This window comes from Schistocerca piceifrons, chromosome 2, assembly GCF_021461385.2.
Source record: "Schistocerca piceifrons isolate TAMUIC-IGC-003096 chromosome 2, iqSchPice1.1, whole genome shotgun sequence".
Taxonomy (NCBI): Eukaryota; Metazoa; Arthropoda; class Insecta; order Orthoptera; family Acrididae; genus Schistocerca; species Schistocerca piceifrons.
Window position 1 is genome coordinate 106251321 of NC_060139.1, and position 18746 is coordinate 106270066.

At 41.5% G+C, this 18746-nt stretch overlaps 1 protein-coding gene across 1 annotated transcript in view; it reads right to left on the reverse strand.

The window, feature by feature from the left end:
* Window positions 1-18746, reverse strand: part of LOC124775179 (transmembrane protease serine 9-like) — a 236125-nt gene that overhangs the window by 42664 nt on the left and 174715 nt on the right. The window contains exon 5 of the mRNA XM_047250019.1: window positions 16094-16389. Coding sequence (XP_047105975.1) covers window positions 16094-16389 — 296 coding nt within the window. The remainder of the gene's footprint in view (window positions 1-16093; window positions 16390-18746) is intronic.

Consider the following 18746-nt stretch of genomic DNA (forward strand, 5'->3'; position numbering starts at 1 on the left):
ACTGTAGTTGTATAAACGTGTTGGCAAGCACAACTGCTTTACGGTAGATTCTATTAATTTCACACTATCAAATTTCTCTGAAGCCAAAAATTTATTATCATCCGGAATGTATGCTCAAGAGCAGCCACTGGTTTTATTGTAATTTCATTCTTCGAGAGTTGCAAGATCAGCAATAGTATCTGTTCTTTCGGACATGTCTGAAAGAGCAAATACAATCTCCATATAATTAGGTACAAATTAGGGCAAAAACGAAATACTGTGTAAGAATTCGAAACTCTTGATTCCGCATTTTTGTGTAACTGGGAGCCTTCGTACTTTTCCATTTTTTTTTAGGACAAATGTACAAAATCCCTAACACATGTGTCAGTACGCGAATGTACTTCCAGATATTCGTGTGCTGCACCCACACAACAACTTGTGATAACTGTACACTTCCTTGTTAAATGTTCGCTTGTAGCTACGCTTATTTGATTTCGCCACTCTCTCAATCAAAGGATCTGTTTTTGGATGCCCTAGTTCCTTTGTGGCTAACTGCTCCAGGGAGTTTACTTTTCTGTTCGCAAAAAGAGATTTTCACTCTGCAGTGGAGTGTGCGCTGATATGAAACTTCTGCAAGATTACAGCTGTGTGCCACACTGGGACTCGAACTCTGGACCATTGCCTTTCTCGGGCAATAGCTCTACCGCATTTAAAATAGATTAAACGTAATTCATATTTAACCTGCACATAAAAGCCGATTACTGTACAGTAAACATCAAATTCCAAACACAAAGTGCAGTTTGTGGAAATAATTGAACTCAATGTCTAGCAACCTGGTCGCCTGCATAGAATACAAATGAGGTGCTGAGATCCATTAGGGCCTAAAACACATCACCGTCGATCCCACATTTAAGTGAATATCAGAGAAACCAGTGATAGAGCTTTTCGTGAATTTTCATACATACAGTGTGGGCCTACAGCAGAGATAAACCTGACTCACCGTAAGAGCAACAGAATTCAGAAGCTTGAATAAATGCTACAATCTTACAATCGATAGTGACGTGCTTTAGGCCCTTATGATTCTCAGCGCTATAAATGGAATACTGTAAGATGAAATTTATAACTTAATATACTCTGAATCATTCAGAAACCTACAAAATAGGTTTTCTATGAGTACAGTTTTAGCTCACGCATATTAACGCCCGATCTAATTTTACTACAGCATACAGTGAGTGAATTAGCGTATCTGAGGAGTGTGCTATCATCTCGCAGGAGCTAGCTGAGTTAATGGGGATAAAAGTCTGGTGCAGTGACGTAAACATCTAGTTGCGTGGCAAGAGGTAGTTGTGCACATTATGAACACTGCACGTTATTTATCAAATCCGTATTTATTTCGCACGTAAGGCAATTACCTCATGCGAGTTGCACATGCACAAAAGCTCCTTACAACGTGCACAACTGAAGCTGTGCTCGCGACCCTGATGCCAAGTTTCTCGTAAATTAGAGGAGCAGTATGTTTCAGACTGCTACATCTATGTTAGGATTAACAGCAATCAGAGGAAAATAACCAATAAATTCGCAAGGCGTCGAAAGCTATGGTGTTCACACGCTCTTATGCTCTTACACAGCAGCCGCCACTGAATAACACATCTACAGCCCTCTGCCATGCCCTGTCCTGCTTTTATCACCTAGTGCTTCTGCAGAGCGGTGGGTCTCTGCCAGTGTAGAGGTTGTTACCTGGCAAGACGGTGCAAGCCGCACAGCATGGGGCAGCAGGTCATACTTTAGTGGCTCGGCCCTTTGTCTCTGTTAAGCAACTTCAACACCTTGGAGAGCGTGTTGCTGACTCTGCCCACAAAGCCTACAGGCGACATCACGGTGTGTGCTCTGTGAGTGTAATGGCACGAGTGCCAACTTTTACGCAAATAAAAAAAAACACAAGTGTATATCTCTCCCATTTCCTGTACTATACTACAATCACACGGCAGTGACATTTATTTGAAAACCAAATACACTGCACCAGTGAGTTATACAGTTTTAAAATTAGGTCAGTTGGTGTAGTTTTCACAATTATAGGTTGGAACGTGCAGCTTCCCGTCACTTGAAACTTAGCATAAGTAGAATTCCTTAATTACCCACTGTTTCTATGAGAATGTAAAAGAATTGTGATGTGTTTAAACTATTAAATAAATCTCAATTCATGCTAAAAGCGCACTTTTAACGTCAGTGCAACAGCTGAATATTTTTCTTTATGTAAATAGATAGTTGCTTCTTCATATCTGACGGTAGTGAGTGTAAAGCGTAGGAGACAATTGTTTGAAGACATAAAACCAATGGGCATTGCATTTTATACATAGCACAGCACCTGAATGGCGTTCAAGCATGGCTTTTAACGTTATAGAGATATACGTTACATTATTCTTATAGTGTGGAGTCACAGGTATGCTCCTGTGCTGCTCCACACAACACGTTACATGGTCGTGACCTTCCACCCGTGCGGTAGCGTTCTCGCTTCCCACGCTCGGGTTCCCGGGTTCGATTCCCGGCGGGGTCAGGGATTTTCTCTGCCTCGTGATGGCTGGGTGTTGTGTGCCGTCCTTAGGTTAGTTAGGTTTAAGTAGTTCTAAGTTCTAGGGGACTGCTGACCATAGATGTTAAGTCTCATAGTGCTCAGAGCCATTTGAACCATTTTGAACCAACCTTCCACCATCTTGGGTCCGTCATGTCTGGTTATGACATCATAGTGTTGTCCATATTGATAAATATAGTACCTGACATCCATGCAGGTTGCACTCACATGCCACAGACAACAGGAGGAAGTCCCATACCACGCTTTTGGATTTCCTGCCATTTATGTATCACCCAATTGGCCTACAGGAATAGGGAGAAGGGGCGAAGAGAGGGTATCACCTTGAAAGTGGCAGAGGGGGGTAGGAGGGGTGTAAGGTGTCAGGCAAATCCAACACCTTCCATGAAAACCCTGACATGATAAGCAAATCCAGTAGTATGTCACATAGCTCCGAATAAATAGTGACATTAAATTAACCAAAGTAATACGAGTCACGAGTGAGCAAATGGAATACCACATACTAACACAAGAATGCCTAAATGCATGTCATACCTTCCCACCATGAGACAGACGCAGTTCCGAGGGGAGAAACGAGAACAGAAGCCGAGAGCAGAACCGCGTTAAGCTGAAGGCCCTACGATAATTGACGGACACCCACGGTGCGAGCTAACCGCTAGGACCACACCCCAGCCCATGTTAAAAGATAGAGCCCTCCAGAAGAACAGTATAGATCTTACGGTAACACTAAAAGGACCATACCAGCTGCAAGTTTTAGCGTGAGACTTTTTCGCGTCTCTGTTATGTTGCAAACTTTAAAAACATTGCCCCACCACGAAAAGTATAACGTTTCTCATTGGATGGACAGAATTTTTGTACGCGGAGCTTAAGGTTAACATTGAGACCCTGATTGATCAGATGAAAACACAGCCAGATAGTTTTTTTAAACCAACTTCGGTAGATTGTAGTAAGGAGAAGTTAGGAGAGAGTTGCTTTCGAGATGGCGAGGTGAGCGGAGCTGTGCTGCCCGCTGCCCCCTGACGAACACCGACAAGGTAATGAACGCACATGATACCGCATAACAGCGCATAAAGCTTCACTCAGAACTGCAGAAGTCTCATCTGTTACACCCCCTTTTTGCGTAATGCTAGTGTCGATCGTCAATTAAAGCTCATGGTGTTCACATTTGCCACTTGAAGTAAAAATCTGAAACGCGATGATTTTTCTGTTATATAGTTATTGAGAAGCCACATCAGCCACTGTAATTTACGACAAGTTAGATAAGTAATTAAAGATAATTGAGGGTCACTGTAGACCATTTTGATAGTTTTCTCTTTAGTGAAACATAATTTAAACCTAGATTATAGATGTGATATGGCATAGGTCATCCTTCGATCCATTGTAGAACTTGGAAACCCATTCAGGGAATATTCGTTCACATTTTTGTTGAACACAGTTGGTTTCTACCATCCCGTATTAAAACATTTCCTTTTATCAATAGTGCAATTTATAAACAATGTTTTGTGAGTAGAATAAAATTTCCAATAGTAAACTTAACTGCTTTTTCGACGTTATTTTACCAGCTAACTAAAAATAGGAAAGCCTTGAACCCATTCCACTAAATTTAGTTAGTATTAAGATTCTTTTACAGGGAGTGCAGTGGAGCTGACGCTGACATCATTAAGTAATTGGTTATATCTTCGCTAGTCTCACTGAACTCTTCTGAACTCTACATGTCACGTGTGGTCTGGCGTCTCCTTATCAGCAATAGGTCCCAGGTTCAAACTATTCAATTCCCTAAAAAACACGCTCAGAGCGTCGTTGCGCGAAAGTAGTAGGGAGACATGATATAGAACAAACAGACACCACGCAGAATGTTAGAAAATGGCGACCTTGCCAGGATGGTAAAATACCATCATTGAAGGTCGACCACATGCCTAACTAGGTCAGAAAAATATCCTGTTAAAAAATTTTCATAATAAAAAAAATTTTTTTAGGTACAAATAGTTGAAAACAGTAGCTGCAGCGATAGATAGTGAGACATTCTAGCAGAGACAATAGCATAATTAAGTTATGAATCTCAAAAATTGTTAGAATTAAGTTTTCTCCTCAATGCAAGCGCACAGGTGGCGGATACATCGTTGACAAGTTGGTTCTGACCCAACAAGTAAGTGAATGGATTGTCAGTCTTGGGTATAATAAGTCTCAAGTCGTGTGAACAGAAAGTTTATGAAACGCGTGAGATCGTATGAGCGCATGTTGACTCGAAGTAGGGTGCGTGAATTGCTTTTAAAACAGAAAATAAGGGATTCGGAAAGATTAGCAATGGCAAATCGAGACCTTGACCGAATTGAGGTAGAGACCCAGCATGAAAATGGACAGAGAATAGAGGACAGTACAACAGACGATGCAGTATCGCGAGAAATAGGACATATAACGCACCATAACGAGGATAATGTACGTCAAGGCATAGAAAACGTAAGTCAGCATACGACAGAGGAGCAGAGATACAGTCGATGAGGATTCTAACTTGCGTCTCGAATACGTAGAGCCCATAGTACAAGTAATCAGAGCTCCCTCACCACAGAGTACAAGGAATGCGAGCAGAAACGTGTCACAGCACAGTTCAATGCAATCGGTTGCGAACCAACACTTGGGCGAAAACACAGAGCGTAGGACGTCGGAAGAAAACGCAATAGAACCCACCAATCTGGCAGAATTATTACAACAAATTACGGAAACCATGACAAGGCAAAATAAAGACATAGCGAACCAAATTCAAATTCAGAATGCAGAAACCACAAGACAAACGCGTGAGATTAAAGAACAAAACAAAAAAAATTCAGTTACACCTAAGTCATATTGAAGACGAGGCAAAATAATCTCGAGAAGTGTTAGGAAACTTAATAACAGGTCACAATCAATTGAGAACAGACATTGAAAAGGTACAAGCCGACGTACAAACATTGCGTAATGACATTCAGGACGAGATCAAAACATTACGTAAAAACACCCAGGGAGAAGTCAAGAAACTAGAGAAACAGATAAACGAAATTACTAGACAAGCAGCAGGTACAGCGCGTGAAGTTGTTGAAAACAGTGTGTTACACAAACGTATCACAAAAGTAGCGCTGAAAAGATATGATAACCGCATAGTCAAAATAGAAGCGCAAACGAAGCGACAATTTCAGAACTTGCGAACAGAGTTGTTGCAAACCATTGAATAGCGTAGTGAACAGGATCGAACAAGCACAGAGTCTGTAACCACATCCGTATCTGTAACAGCACCGGAAAAACAAGCAATTAACGAAGATATCATGCACTTGCGATTCCAATCACAGGCGGAAAGTAACATACGTAACAATGGAAAGCCAGGTCGCGAAGAGTACAGTGCAATGCATTCAGCTACACGTTCACAACCGGTGGAAGAAAATTATTGCGTACCACTCCAACGATACTACGCAAGTGTAGGCGAAAGTTACAGTGGACAATATCCAATGGAACTACCGCAACCGGAAACAACGACGGGAGAAATGATCAGAAACAAAAGTGGCGAAGAATCGCGAATTTCATATGGAACTATGACGAAGTACGACAACGATCATTTCCTCACAGTCAGAAAATTGCAACACTTTCGAGAAGGAAACTCATTACATCCACGAACTTTTATTGATCAATTCCGAGTAGGATTACCAGAACACTGGACGCTAGCACACCAAATAGACTTTATACGTGCACACATGTCAGGAACAGTCGTAGAAACCATGCAGAATGTTGCAGCGACATGCCGATCGTACGAAGATTTCAGAGAGAAGTTTCTCTCACGATATTGGTCCAGCGAAGCACAGAACAGAGTGAAGTACGAATTATTACAGAACCCATATTTTGAAAATTCAGGAGAGAAGAGTCCCGTGAAATTTTTCGAACTAATGACAAAGAAAAATCAATGCTTAGATGTACCATACAGTGACGGAGAGTTGATTAAATTATGCGCGATGAAGCTACCATTGAAATACCAGCAATCATTAGTTGGTCGCGGAGGCAATGATGTCAAAGCATTTAAAGGTATTCTAAGGGAACTAGAGTTCATATTTGCAGAAGATGACGCAAGAAAAAGACGAAGCGTACGTGAAAACGAAAGCAAAAAGCAGTGGAATCCACAAGACACAGTACGAAGAAACAATTATTACGAACCATGTGATAACTTCGCACCAAAAAACGACAATAGATTTCAACAAAGAACCGGTTATGGATTTAGAAGAGAATATGGCAATAACTGTAATTCACCCACGAACGGTAACAACTATTACAGAGGGAATAACGACAACCGGAACGGGTACTGGAGAACCGATAGACAAACAAATTATCAACAAAGAAACCACTATCAACAAGCTGAACAAGAAAAGAGAATACAGATAGAAGAGGTGGAGGTAAGACCACCAAACCCCGATAAGCGTTCGAATTGACAGCTAAGCGCCCATGCCAAAGAGAATGACGCACCGACCCAGGACAATTGCAGCACCTTGAACAGAGAAGTAAAATTCTTATCACGAGAAGAGAAGAAGGAAGAAACAAATCCGCAGGGACCAGATGAAAACAAAGACAAGAAAATAACAATATCGTGTTGGGACGAAATTAATTGGGAGAATACTGATGAGGAAGATGAATTACCAGAGGCATGCACAACGAATGTAGGAGGAAAGGACGAAGTAATGAGCATTGCAGAGCTATTTGAGATGGAAGTCAGGGAGAGCGAATTCAATGAGGATAATGTGCAGTCGACTTAAGTTGAAAATCAGTTACAAGTGGGCACACAATCCAACGTATATAATGAAGGAAGTTATGAAGCGATAATTAGAGCATTTAGATGCGATTATGTGGAAGTAGCGACGAAGAAGGAGAAGATAGACGAGGATGAGGAAAAAGTAGAGGATATTGAAGAAAGCGTAAATGAAGGAAGAAATAGAGAAGAGGAAATAAAAGAGAAAGAAGTAGCAGTCGAAGCTTATCCCACAGAAAGTTCGAATTCTCAAGGGAAATTCCTAAAAAGACTCATGTATGATTCAGTGGAGGATTCGTTGATGCAAGAAGAAGAAGAAGAATGGAACCAACCCTTTCAAATTCAACCAATCGTGAAGGCCATGGTAAAGCATATCCCAGTCAATATTGTAATTGATAGCGGAAGTGAACTGACTGCGATCTCAGAAAATTTATTCACGCAGTGTAATGCCAATGAGGAATTGCCAGTTCTGAAAACAAGTAAGATTAAAGTAAGAGGTCCTATTAGAAACAATGCTGCGGAAGTTACGAGACAAACAAGGTTAACTCTTTCGTGTCAAGGTCAAAAGATCGAAGCCAACTTCGTGATTATACCTTAACTAACTGTAGATTTGATTATAGGTGCAGATTTTTTAAATGAGAGACGAACGATAATAGGTATGGGGAAAGGTAGCATAACATTCGGGAATGTCACACTTCTCTTTGAGCAAAAGCTAAAATTAGAAGAAATACCAGTTATAAACAAACAATTAAGAATGATGCAAGATAAAGAGGATGAAGAATTAGAATGGTATGCACAAAAGGGGGAATCGCCTCAACTCATGTTAGAAGTCCATAAAGAAATCGACGAAAAATTGCAAGAAGTTCAAGGTACTTCGGAAGACAGTAAAAGAGAATTAGGGGGTATTTTACGAGATAAAGCAGAGGTATTTTTACCTAAAACTGGCAGTATTAAACACTTTCAGTACAAGTTTGAAGATTAATTTTATTACTGGTAAATAATCAGCACAATATTTCAAGATTATGTTGCAGATAAGATCATCAGGAGAAAGAAGAATGAAGAGAGAGAGGAAGGTGGGAAAAAGAAAGCAGTTTCAATAAAAACAAAAACAAAAATAACACAATAGTATCCTAGATTAAGGTGAAGGGATAAAGCGTAGATAGTCTAACAGCATGAAATACTAAAATGCTATACACCACGACACTACACAAAAAATAAAAAACGAATTTGAGGATTCTTTTAGAAGTTAAGACTCAAAATATCTTAGAATTGTAACATGGAAAGGGCGCCGAAATTTGTAAGGCTTTTTAAGAAGATGTAAAACAATGTAGGTACTAGACATATGTTAGATGATTATAAGTAAAACTTTTTGTAAGAACTATTGTAAAAACTCCAACAAAGGCCAGATGCAACGACCCACAATTTGTAACGCGAGAAGTATCAAGAAAGAAAAGGACGTAATTAGCAAGACACGATTCCTACAAGGCAGAAGTGTCGAGAGAAGGGAAAGGACAGCAAGACCAACAGAGGGTAGCTGAAGTGGGCTGTATATCTGCTGAACCACAGGGTGGCAGAACCCTGCTGGGACAGAACACGGAACCACAGAGTGGCGGAACACGGAAGGGACGGGTCCAGGGACTGACAAGCAAACACCGGACTTTCACTGCTCGTAAACCCCGGGACGCCCTGACTCAGCAGAGCAAGCAAAAAACGGCCCGACGAGAAGACGGCTTGGGCAAGGAACCACTGGCAAAAAATATGTGTAAAAGTCACACTACCGCTATTAAACAGCACATTGATGCACAAAACTGAAGAAAACGTCCACAAAGTAGAAATGACATGCCCAAACCATTTATCGAACTGTTACTAGGAGGAGAACTTCAAAGCGACTAGTTATCAATAAATATTTCCATATCCTGCCCAGAGAACAACCATGAAGCAAGTAAGAAGCAGAGAAAAAGCAGGAAGAACAGAAGTTGAAGATTCGCAAGATTGAGACCAAGAAAGAAGATGGGTGAAGAACAGACGACATACCTTCCCAAATCCCTATCCTATTGTAAACTAGTCATCTGCGAAGTATTACAACGCAAAACGACCGCTTTCAGCGACACATAACTATGACTTTCACGCATACAAAGCCAGTAAACCACGAGATTCTGCACTCACAGCTCCATTCCATTACAGGACCTCCACAACAGCAACACACACTTGCAAAGCCAACAAGGAACGACGAACGAAGCTGAACATCAAATACTTGCCCACATCCATCTCGCTCAAGTCCACCACCTTCGTGCACAAAACATTCGCCACCCTCATGCTTAAACATTCATAGGGTTGAGTGAATGTGTGAAATCAAATTATGTGATGTAGGAATTGCGCAAAAGAAATGTGTGAAAAACTAAATAAGTTAAGCACACCAGACAGCTAATAAACTACAGAAAAGAGTCATTGACTATGGACTTAAGTAAAAAATAGACTATCGATAAAAATAAGTCACTAGTTCTGAAATGGACAGTATATAAAGAACAAAAGTAAGGCATAATAAATACTAAAACTATATGCCACTTATTTTCTCCCCATAAAAATAAAAGAATAACTATATTTTACTTATTTTCTCCTTATAAAAACAAAGAATAAAAAATTTTCTTGTTGGATTTTTTCCCTTTTTTTAACATTTCTACCATGTGTTAGGATAATATCTCAATATTTGTGTATGTATATTTCTTTGTCAAAGCAATTCTTGGAAATAATTATTATTTGTTAGTGTAACAATGTTGAAATGAGTGTCTAGAAACAAAAACATTATACTTGTACATGATATTTAGAAAATGTGTTAGGAATAGATTTTACTTAATTACTACATCTATAAAAACAATGTTTCTAAGAAAATCGATGTGAAAGACTCCTCACTTTTGATAACAAACTTCTTAAAAAAACAAACTTCACAATTAAATAAAGAAAGAAAATAATAAAAAATAATAATTATAATAGAATAAAAATATTCATCCCTCGTCAATATAAACATATTTTTTATAATAATGTGGAAGAATATAAAAATATAAATTAGTAATACGAACTAGCATAGAACAGAATAACATGGCTGAACAGTAGGCAACAAAATTTAGATAAAAGAATAATTTTTGACTGGCTTAGACAACGATACAATCATTGCCTAACTTCAGTGCAAAAATTAAGTTCGAAGGGTGGTGATATGTAAGGTGTCAGGCAAATCCAACACCTTCCATGAAAACCCTGACATGATAAGCAAATCCAGTAGTATGTCACATAGCTCCGAATAAATAGTGACATTAAATTAACCAAAGTAATACGAGTCACGAGTGAGCAAATGGAATACCACATACTAACACAAGAATGCCTAAATGCATGTCATACCTTCCCACCATGAGACAGACGCAGTTCCAGGGGGAGAAACGAGAACAGAAGCCGAGAGCAGAACCATGTTAACCTGAAGGCCCTACAATAAGGGACAGACACCCACATCGCCAGCTAACCGCTAGAACCAACCCCCACCCCATGTTAAAAGATAGAGCCCTCCAGAAGAACAGTATAGATCATATGGTAACACTAAAAGGACCACACCAGCTGCAAGTTTTAGCGTGGGATTTTTTCGCGTCTCTGTTACGTTGCAAACTTTAAAAACATTGCCCCACCACGAAAAGTATAACGTTTCTCATTGGATGGACAGAATTTTTGTAGGCGGAGCTTAAGGTTAACATTGTGACCCTGATTGGTCAGATGAAAACACAGCCAGATAGTTTTTTAAACCAACTTCGGTAAATTGTAGTAAGGGGAAGTTAGGAGGGAGTTGCTTCCGAGACGGCGAGCTGGACGGAGCTGCGCCGGCCGCCGCCCCCTGACGAACACCGACAAGGTAGTGAATGCACGCGATGCCATATAACAGTGCTTAAAGCTTCACTCAGAACTGCAGAAGTCTCATCTGTTACACCCCCTTTTTGCGTAATGCTAGTGCCGATCGTCAATTAAAGCTAATGGTGTTCACATTTGCCACTTGAAGTAAAAATCTGAAACGTGATGATTTTTCTGTTATATAGTTATTGAGAAGCCACATCAGCCAATGTAATTTACGACAAGTTAGATAAGTAATTAAAGATAATTGAGGGTCACTGTAGACCATTTTGATAGTTTTCTCTTTAGTGAAACATAATTTAAACCTAGTTTATAGATGTGATATGGCATAGGTCATCCTTCGATCCATTGTAGAACTTGAAAACCCATTCAGGGAATATTCGTTCACATTTTTTGTTGAACGCAGTTGGTTTTTACCATCCTGTATTAAAATATTTCCTTTTATCAATAGTGCAATTCATAAACAATGTTCTGTGAGTAGAATAAAATTTCCAGTGGTAAACTTAACTGCTTTTTCGACGCTATTTTACCAGCTAACTAAAAATAGGAAAGCCTTGAACCCCTTCCACTAAATTTAGTTAGTATTAAATTCTTTTACAGGGAGTGCAGTGGAGCTGACGCTGAAATCATTAAGTATTTGGTTATATCATCGTTAGTCTCACTGAACTCTTCTGAACTCTACATGTCATTTGTGGTCTGGCATCTCATTACCAGCAACAGGTCCCAGGTTCAAACTAGTCAATTCCCTAAAAAACACACTCAGAGCGTCGTTGCGCGCAAGTGGTAGGGAGACACGATATAGAACAAACAGACACCACACAGAATGTTAGAGGGGGTAGGGTGTCAAGGGTGTCATACACCATTATGCCTGTATGCTCCAGAAATAAGAGAACCGTCAGTCACCCAATTAGTCTGGAAAGGGGACGTTGCAGGTTGTGAGAACAGACTGGGATGGGAGCGGTGGGGGGGGGGGGGGTACCTCTAAATTGACGTGCAGAGGAGGGGTGCCATAAATCGTCCTGGTTCCTGAAGACGCCAGAACGAATATTCTACCGCCGGATTAAAACTGTCTGCCAGACCAGGACTCCAACATGTGACCTTTCCCTTATGCAGCAAATGCTCCGACAACTGAGCTATCAGAGTACGACAAACAACCTGTGTAGTTACATATCAGCTCACTGCTGTAGAGTGAAAATTCATTCTGGAAACACTCTCCCTGGCTGTGGCTAAGCCATGTCTCCACTATATCCTTTCTTCCAGGAGCGTTAGTCCCCTATGTTACAGATGAGAACTTTATGATGTTGGCAAAGCAAGAAATGACTTATTGACGGAAGTAAAGCTGTGATGACAAGTTCTGAGTTGTGCTCGGGTATCTCACTTATTAGAGTGCTTGGCTGTGAAAAGCAAAGGTTACAGTTTCCAGTCTTGGTCCGGCGCAAAGTTTTAATCTGACAGGAAGTTTCCTATCAGGCATGCTCTGCTGCGGAGAGTAAATTCATTCTGAAATCCTTTGCCCCCTACTAACATATTCAACTATTAATGCGAGACAGGGCGAGTGTGATCAGCAAAAGGAGTGTTCTGCGAATAACACGCAATTCATACCTTCTACATTTCGCTACATCAATAGCTTCATGGCAATGAATTTCTAAATCAGTTAAGGTACTTCGAATATTGACTACGAAAACTGCAAAGTGAAGCGACGTTCCATGAAAGATTGTGATGTGATGAAATGTCGCTTTTTTTATTTTTATTTTTTTTTAAACTCGGTTGGCTGGCTGATTTATTTGGGGGAGGGGACCGAAGATCGAGGTCATCGGTCCCTTCGGATTAGGAAAGACTGGGGAAGGAATTCGTCGTGCCCTTTCAAAGGAACCATCCCGGCATATGCATGAAGCGATTTAGGTAAATTACGAAAAACCTAAATGAAGTTGGCCGGACGAGGGTTAAGACTTGGAAAAATCAATCTTCGCAATATATACTACTGCTCACGTGTTAAATGTCTGAGAGGAATGGATACACAGTCACCTTGACCCATCACTGTGTGGTGCGTGTAATTCAAGAATCGCATCAATCGTCACTATATTTTTTTGGGGACTCTACAGGTCCTACAGGTCCTGAGACATATGCTGTCGCTGCTGTAAGGTAAAAACTTAGTATACTTCGATATTACGTCCTAATTCTTTGGCAGATGTCATGGATACGCCAGCGCAAAACTGTACTCCACCAGAGGTAGTCAGTTCAAAAGTTCTCCGCGGATGAAATTTTCCTCTTCATACTTTTGCCGTAACCCGAAGATAAGCGAAATCGTGTAATTTAGTAAGGTGCGCTAATTTAATGCGAATATTAAAGACACACTTCATATATGTGCTTAACGCATGTCAGAATATTCGAATACAATATATATGTGACTAACGCAGAAACCCTAACAACCAGGTAAAATCAGAAATCTATCATGTTACTTTTATTTCCATCTTTTGGGTTGTACCTTCTGATTGTCTCTTGACTCCGTGATATGTCAACTTCGAACTGGCACATTTTGTATTGAGACGCACTAGCAGAGAGGAGTAAGATAGCTTTCTGGACATCTCTATTTAATTTTTCCGTCCGTTTCCTAATTCACTTCAACTGTTCGTTGGGTAGTTCTTTTCAGTGAACTATGACTGATTTCCTTTGTCATCATTTTCTGGAGAAATCACTACCTGCGATTCTGGTTGTTGTTATTACCAAATCAAACGTGAAGAAATAATAAACGACTACTTGACAGATATTCCTCAATATGACTCCACATTATAACCTCAATATCTTCGATTAAGAAGTAACTACAAGTTAAATAACATCGTTAAAGTTTCACACCCGAAAACAGCCTCTTACATCTTTATTCTTACAGGAGTAGACGATCACAGATATTAAATTCTCAATATAGTGAACTCATAATTTAGGGTGAGCCATGGCAATCTGCTAAATAAGAAAATACCTCGACCATAGTCTTCCAGGTTCCTTATTAGGAGTGAGTTCTGGGATAAATTCTAAACCTCGCCAGAGCATCATGTAAAGTGAAATTAAACAAATTATCTACTGTGCTCCGTCGTGAGGTCTTAAGTACGGCATAAAAAATTGTTCAAATGGCTCTGAGCACTATGGGACTTAGGTCATCAGTCCCCTATAACTTAGAACTACTTAAACCAAACTAACCTAAGGACATCACACACATCCATGCCCGAGGCAGGATTCGAACCTACGACCGTAGCAGCCGCGCGGTTCCGGACTGAAGCGCCTACAACCGCTCGGCCACCACGGCCGGCTCCCACGATCGGCTCCCACGATCAGCAAGCACAGACGACACATTACACATTTAAGACTTTGTCGTTCTACACTACTGTTTGAAAAAAGTGAAACACTCAGAAGCAATGGTCTGCACAAGGCCACGGTAAGAGGATGTGTAGAACAACAGAACCATAGTAACAGACCTAAACGGCAGAGAGGTGCAATGCAAGGGGGCCCTACAACACCCTCTTTTGTGTGACCGGAGAGGTGAGTGTTACGCAACGCTCAGTCGGTGCGGAGCAGTCATATGAAGTGGAGACGCGTAACCAAGTGCCAATCCGCCGTGCCGACGTCACAGGGTGGAATACAGGCAAGCGAGTACGTTCTAACGGGGCAGAATGGATGGTCTGCGGGAGATGGGTCTGCCGTTCCGGAACACTGTGGCTTGTACAGGCACGCTGCTTCAACAGTGAGGCATATCTGGAGCCAGTGGAGAGAAGAGGGCCGTACACAGCGCCGACCGTGTACTGGACGACACAATGTGACTACAACGCCAGATGACCACTATCTTGTCCACTAGGCCGCAACGGACAGAACAACTTCGTCCACAGTGTTGGCGCGATGTTGCAGCACTGAAAAGGTATGGACAAGTCTGCGTCGCTGCTTCGACGCCGTCTTCTGCGGGTTGTACTGGTGACACGCGAGCCATTCCGTCGGCTTGCAATGGGCACGTGAATGCCTACACAGGCGTGCTAGGGGGTAAAATCTAGTCTTTTCGAACAGGTTCTGCTTCAAATTATCCTACAGTTACGACCGCGTACGCATTCGACGCCGGCAGGCATGGTGAACGCAATCGAGCAGACTGTATTGTTGAGCGGGATATCAGACAAACAGCAAGTGTCATTGTTTGCCATGGAATTGCCTATAACTCGTGATCTCGCCTCCCAAGTCTTCAGAGCAATCTGAACAGCCACCGCTCCATCAGGGAGGCTTTACAGCCCGAGGCACTGCCCCTCCTGTAGGCCGTTCCACGTGCCATATTTCAGCAGAACAACGCGCAGCTGCCTATGGCTAGGAATGTGTGAGCTTTCATCGAAGAACGACGGCTACTACTGCTTCCCTGGCCTGCCCCTTCGCAGGACATATCACCCACCGAACATGTCTGGGATATGGTGGGTCGGCAGCTTGTTTGTTCAGGTCCTTCTGCAGCCACAGTTTACACTTTGTGAACAGGCCGGACAATCGCGTAGCGGAGTATTCCCCAGCAGCATATTCAGGTGCTGTTTGATTCCATGCCACGACATCTAGCAGCTGTGGCTCACACATGCTGACGCTACTCTGTACTGAATATCCACAGTCATAGCGCATCTACAGGTCTGTAATGCTAATCATTTGTGTAGTATCATGTCCCTAACCGGTGGAATAAATTTCATTGTGATCATATCTCTCGCTCTTAGTGTTCCACTTTTTGCAAACAGTGGTGTAATTCTGTCAGACCAGACACGAAATTTGCCGAAACAGCCGCCGGTTGAAAGGCTTGCACTAGACGCAATATGGCGAGAATGTGACCCGCCAGAAAATCCAAGAGCAGTGAAGATAGAAGGAAATGTACTCACAGAGCTATTGCTGTTCGTGCGTTAGTGGTTTCGGGGCCGGTTACGCCCCAACCAGCGACGTAGCATCGACGGCCGGAGGGGAGATCGTACTCAGTGTCCACACCGCCCGCTGGCAAACTGACCGGCTGTATCTGCTCCTTGTAGGGCAGTGGCCTCGTAATGCGCACCAACGCCAAGTCTGGATACCCCCGTGCCACTGTCAAGTTGGGGTGTACTACTATATGACTCACATTGCGTAACTCCTGCAGATCAGAAAACATAACCAGAGTTGTAACAGTTACATTACAAGTATGAGCCTGCCAAAAAACAGGCCATTAATCTATGAACAATCAAAACACAATAAGGGCAGTAAGATACGTCACACTACTGTTCCATAATCTCATCAAAACGTCTTGAAAAATCAAGGCGTAGTCAACGTTATGAAGGTGATAAGCGATGGACTGTAAAATCTTAGAGGGAAGAAAAGGCGCGACAGATGTAAGCAAGTTATACGTTATGTAGGTAGCAATGCTTAAACAGAGATGAAGAGATTTCCACAGGATAGGCTAACATCAGAGCTTCATTAAACTAGACAGCACACAGAAGTTATTGTTTTTGTGGTCTTCAGTCACGAGATTTGTTTGATGCAGCTCTCCATGCTACTCTATCCTGTGCAAGCTTCTTCATCTCCCAGTACTTACTGCAACCTACTTCCTTCTGAATCTGTTTAGTGTATTCATCTCTTGGCCTCCCTCTACAATTTTTACCCTCCACGCTGCCCTACAATGCTAAATTTGTGATCCCTTGATGCCTCAGAACATGTCCTACCAACCGATCCCTTCTTGTCAAGTTGTGCCACAAACTCCTCTTCTCCCCTATTCTGTTCAATACCTCCTCATTAGTTATGTGATCTACCCATCTAATCTTCAGCATTCTTCTGTACCACCACATTTCGAAAGCTTATATTCTTATATTGTCCAAACTGTTTATCGTCCATGTTTTACTTCCATACATGGCTACACTCCATAAAATACTTTCAGAAACGACTTCCTGACACTTAAATTTATACTCGATGTTAAAAAATTTCTCTTCTTCAGAAACTCTTTCCTTGCCATTGCCAGTCCACATTTTATATCGTCTCTACTTCGACCACCATCACCTATTTTGCTCCCCAAATAGCAAAACTCCTTTACGACTTCAAGTGTCTCATTTCCTAATCTAATTCCCTCAACATCGGCCGACTTAATTCGACTACATTCCATTATACTCGTTTTTCTTTTGTTGATATTCATCTTATATCCTCCTTCCAAGACACTGTCCATTCCTTTCAACTGCTCGTCGAAGTCCTCTGCTGCCTCTGACAGATTACACTGTCATCGGCGAACTTCAAAGATTTTATTTCTTCTCCATGGAGATTAAGACCTACTCCGAAATTTTCTTTTGCTTCCTTTACTGTTTGCTCAATATACAGATTGAATAACCCTGTCTCACTCCCTTCCCAACCACTGCTTCCCTTTCATGCCCCTCGACTCTTATAACTGCCATTTGGTTTCTGTACAAATTGTAAATAGCCTTTCGCTCCCTGTATTTTACCCCTGCCACCTTTAGAATTTGAAAGAGAGTATTCCAGTCAACATTGTCAAAAGCTTTCTCTAAGTCTACAAATGCTAGAAACGTAGGTTTGTCTTTCCTTAATCTTTCTTCTGAGATAAGTCGTAAGGTCAGTATTGCCTCACATGTTCCAACATTTCTACGGAATCCAAACTGATCTTCCTCGAGGTCGGCTTCTATCAGTTTTACCAGTCGTCTGTAAAGAATTCGCGTTAGTATTTTGCAGATGTGACTTATTAAACTGATAGTTCGGTAATTTTCACATCTGTCAGCACCTGCTTTCTTTGGGATTGGAATTATTATATTCTTCTTGAAGTCTTAGGGTATTTCGCCTGTCTCATACATCTTGCTCACCAGATGATAAAGTTTTGTCAGGACTGGCTCTCCCAAGGCCGTCAGTAGTTCTAATGGAATGTTGTCCACTCCCGGGGCCTTGTTTCGACTCACGTCTTTCAGTGCCCTGTCAAACTCTTCACGGAGTATCGTATCTCCCATTTCGGCTTCATCTACATTCTCTTCCATTTCCATAATATTGTCCTCAAGTACATCGCCCTTGTATAGACTCTCTATATACTCCTTCCACCTTTTCGATTCCCCTTCTTTGCTTAGAACTGGGTTTCCATCTGAGCTCTTGATATTCATACAAGTGCTTCTCTTTTCTCCAAAGGTCTCTTTAATTTTCTTGCAGTCAGTATCTAGCATACCCTAGTGAGATAAGGCTCTATATCCTTACATTTGTCCTCTAGCCATCCCTGCTTAGCCATTTTGCACTTCCTGTCGATCTCATTTTTGAGACGTTTGTATTCCTTTTTGCCTGCTTCATTTACTGCATTTTTATATTTTCTCCTTTCATCAATTAAATTCAATATTTCTTCAGTTACCCAAGAATTTCTACTAGCCCTTGTCTTTTTACCTACTTGATCCTCTGCTGCCTTCACTACGTCATCCCTCAGAGCTACCCATTCTTCTTCTACTGTATTTCTTTCCCCCATTCCTGTCAATTGCTCCCTTATGCTCTCCCTGAAACTCTGTACAACCTCTGGTTTAGTCAGTTTGTCCAGAT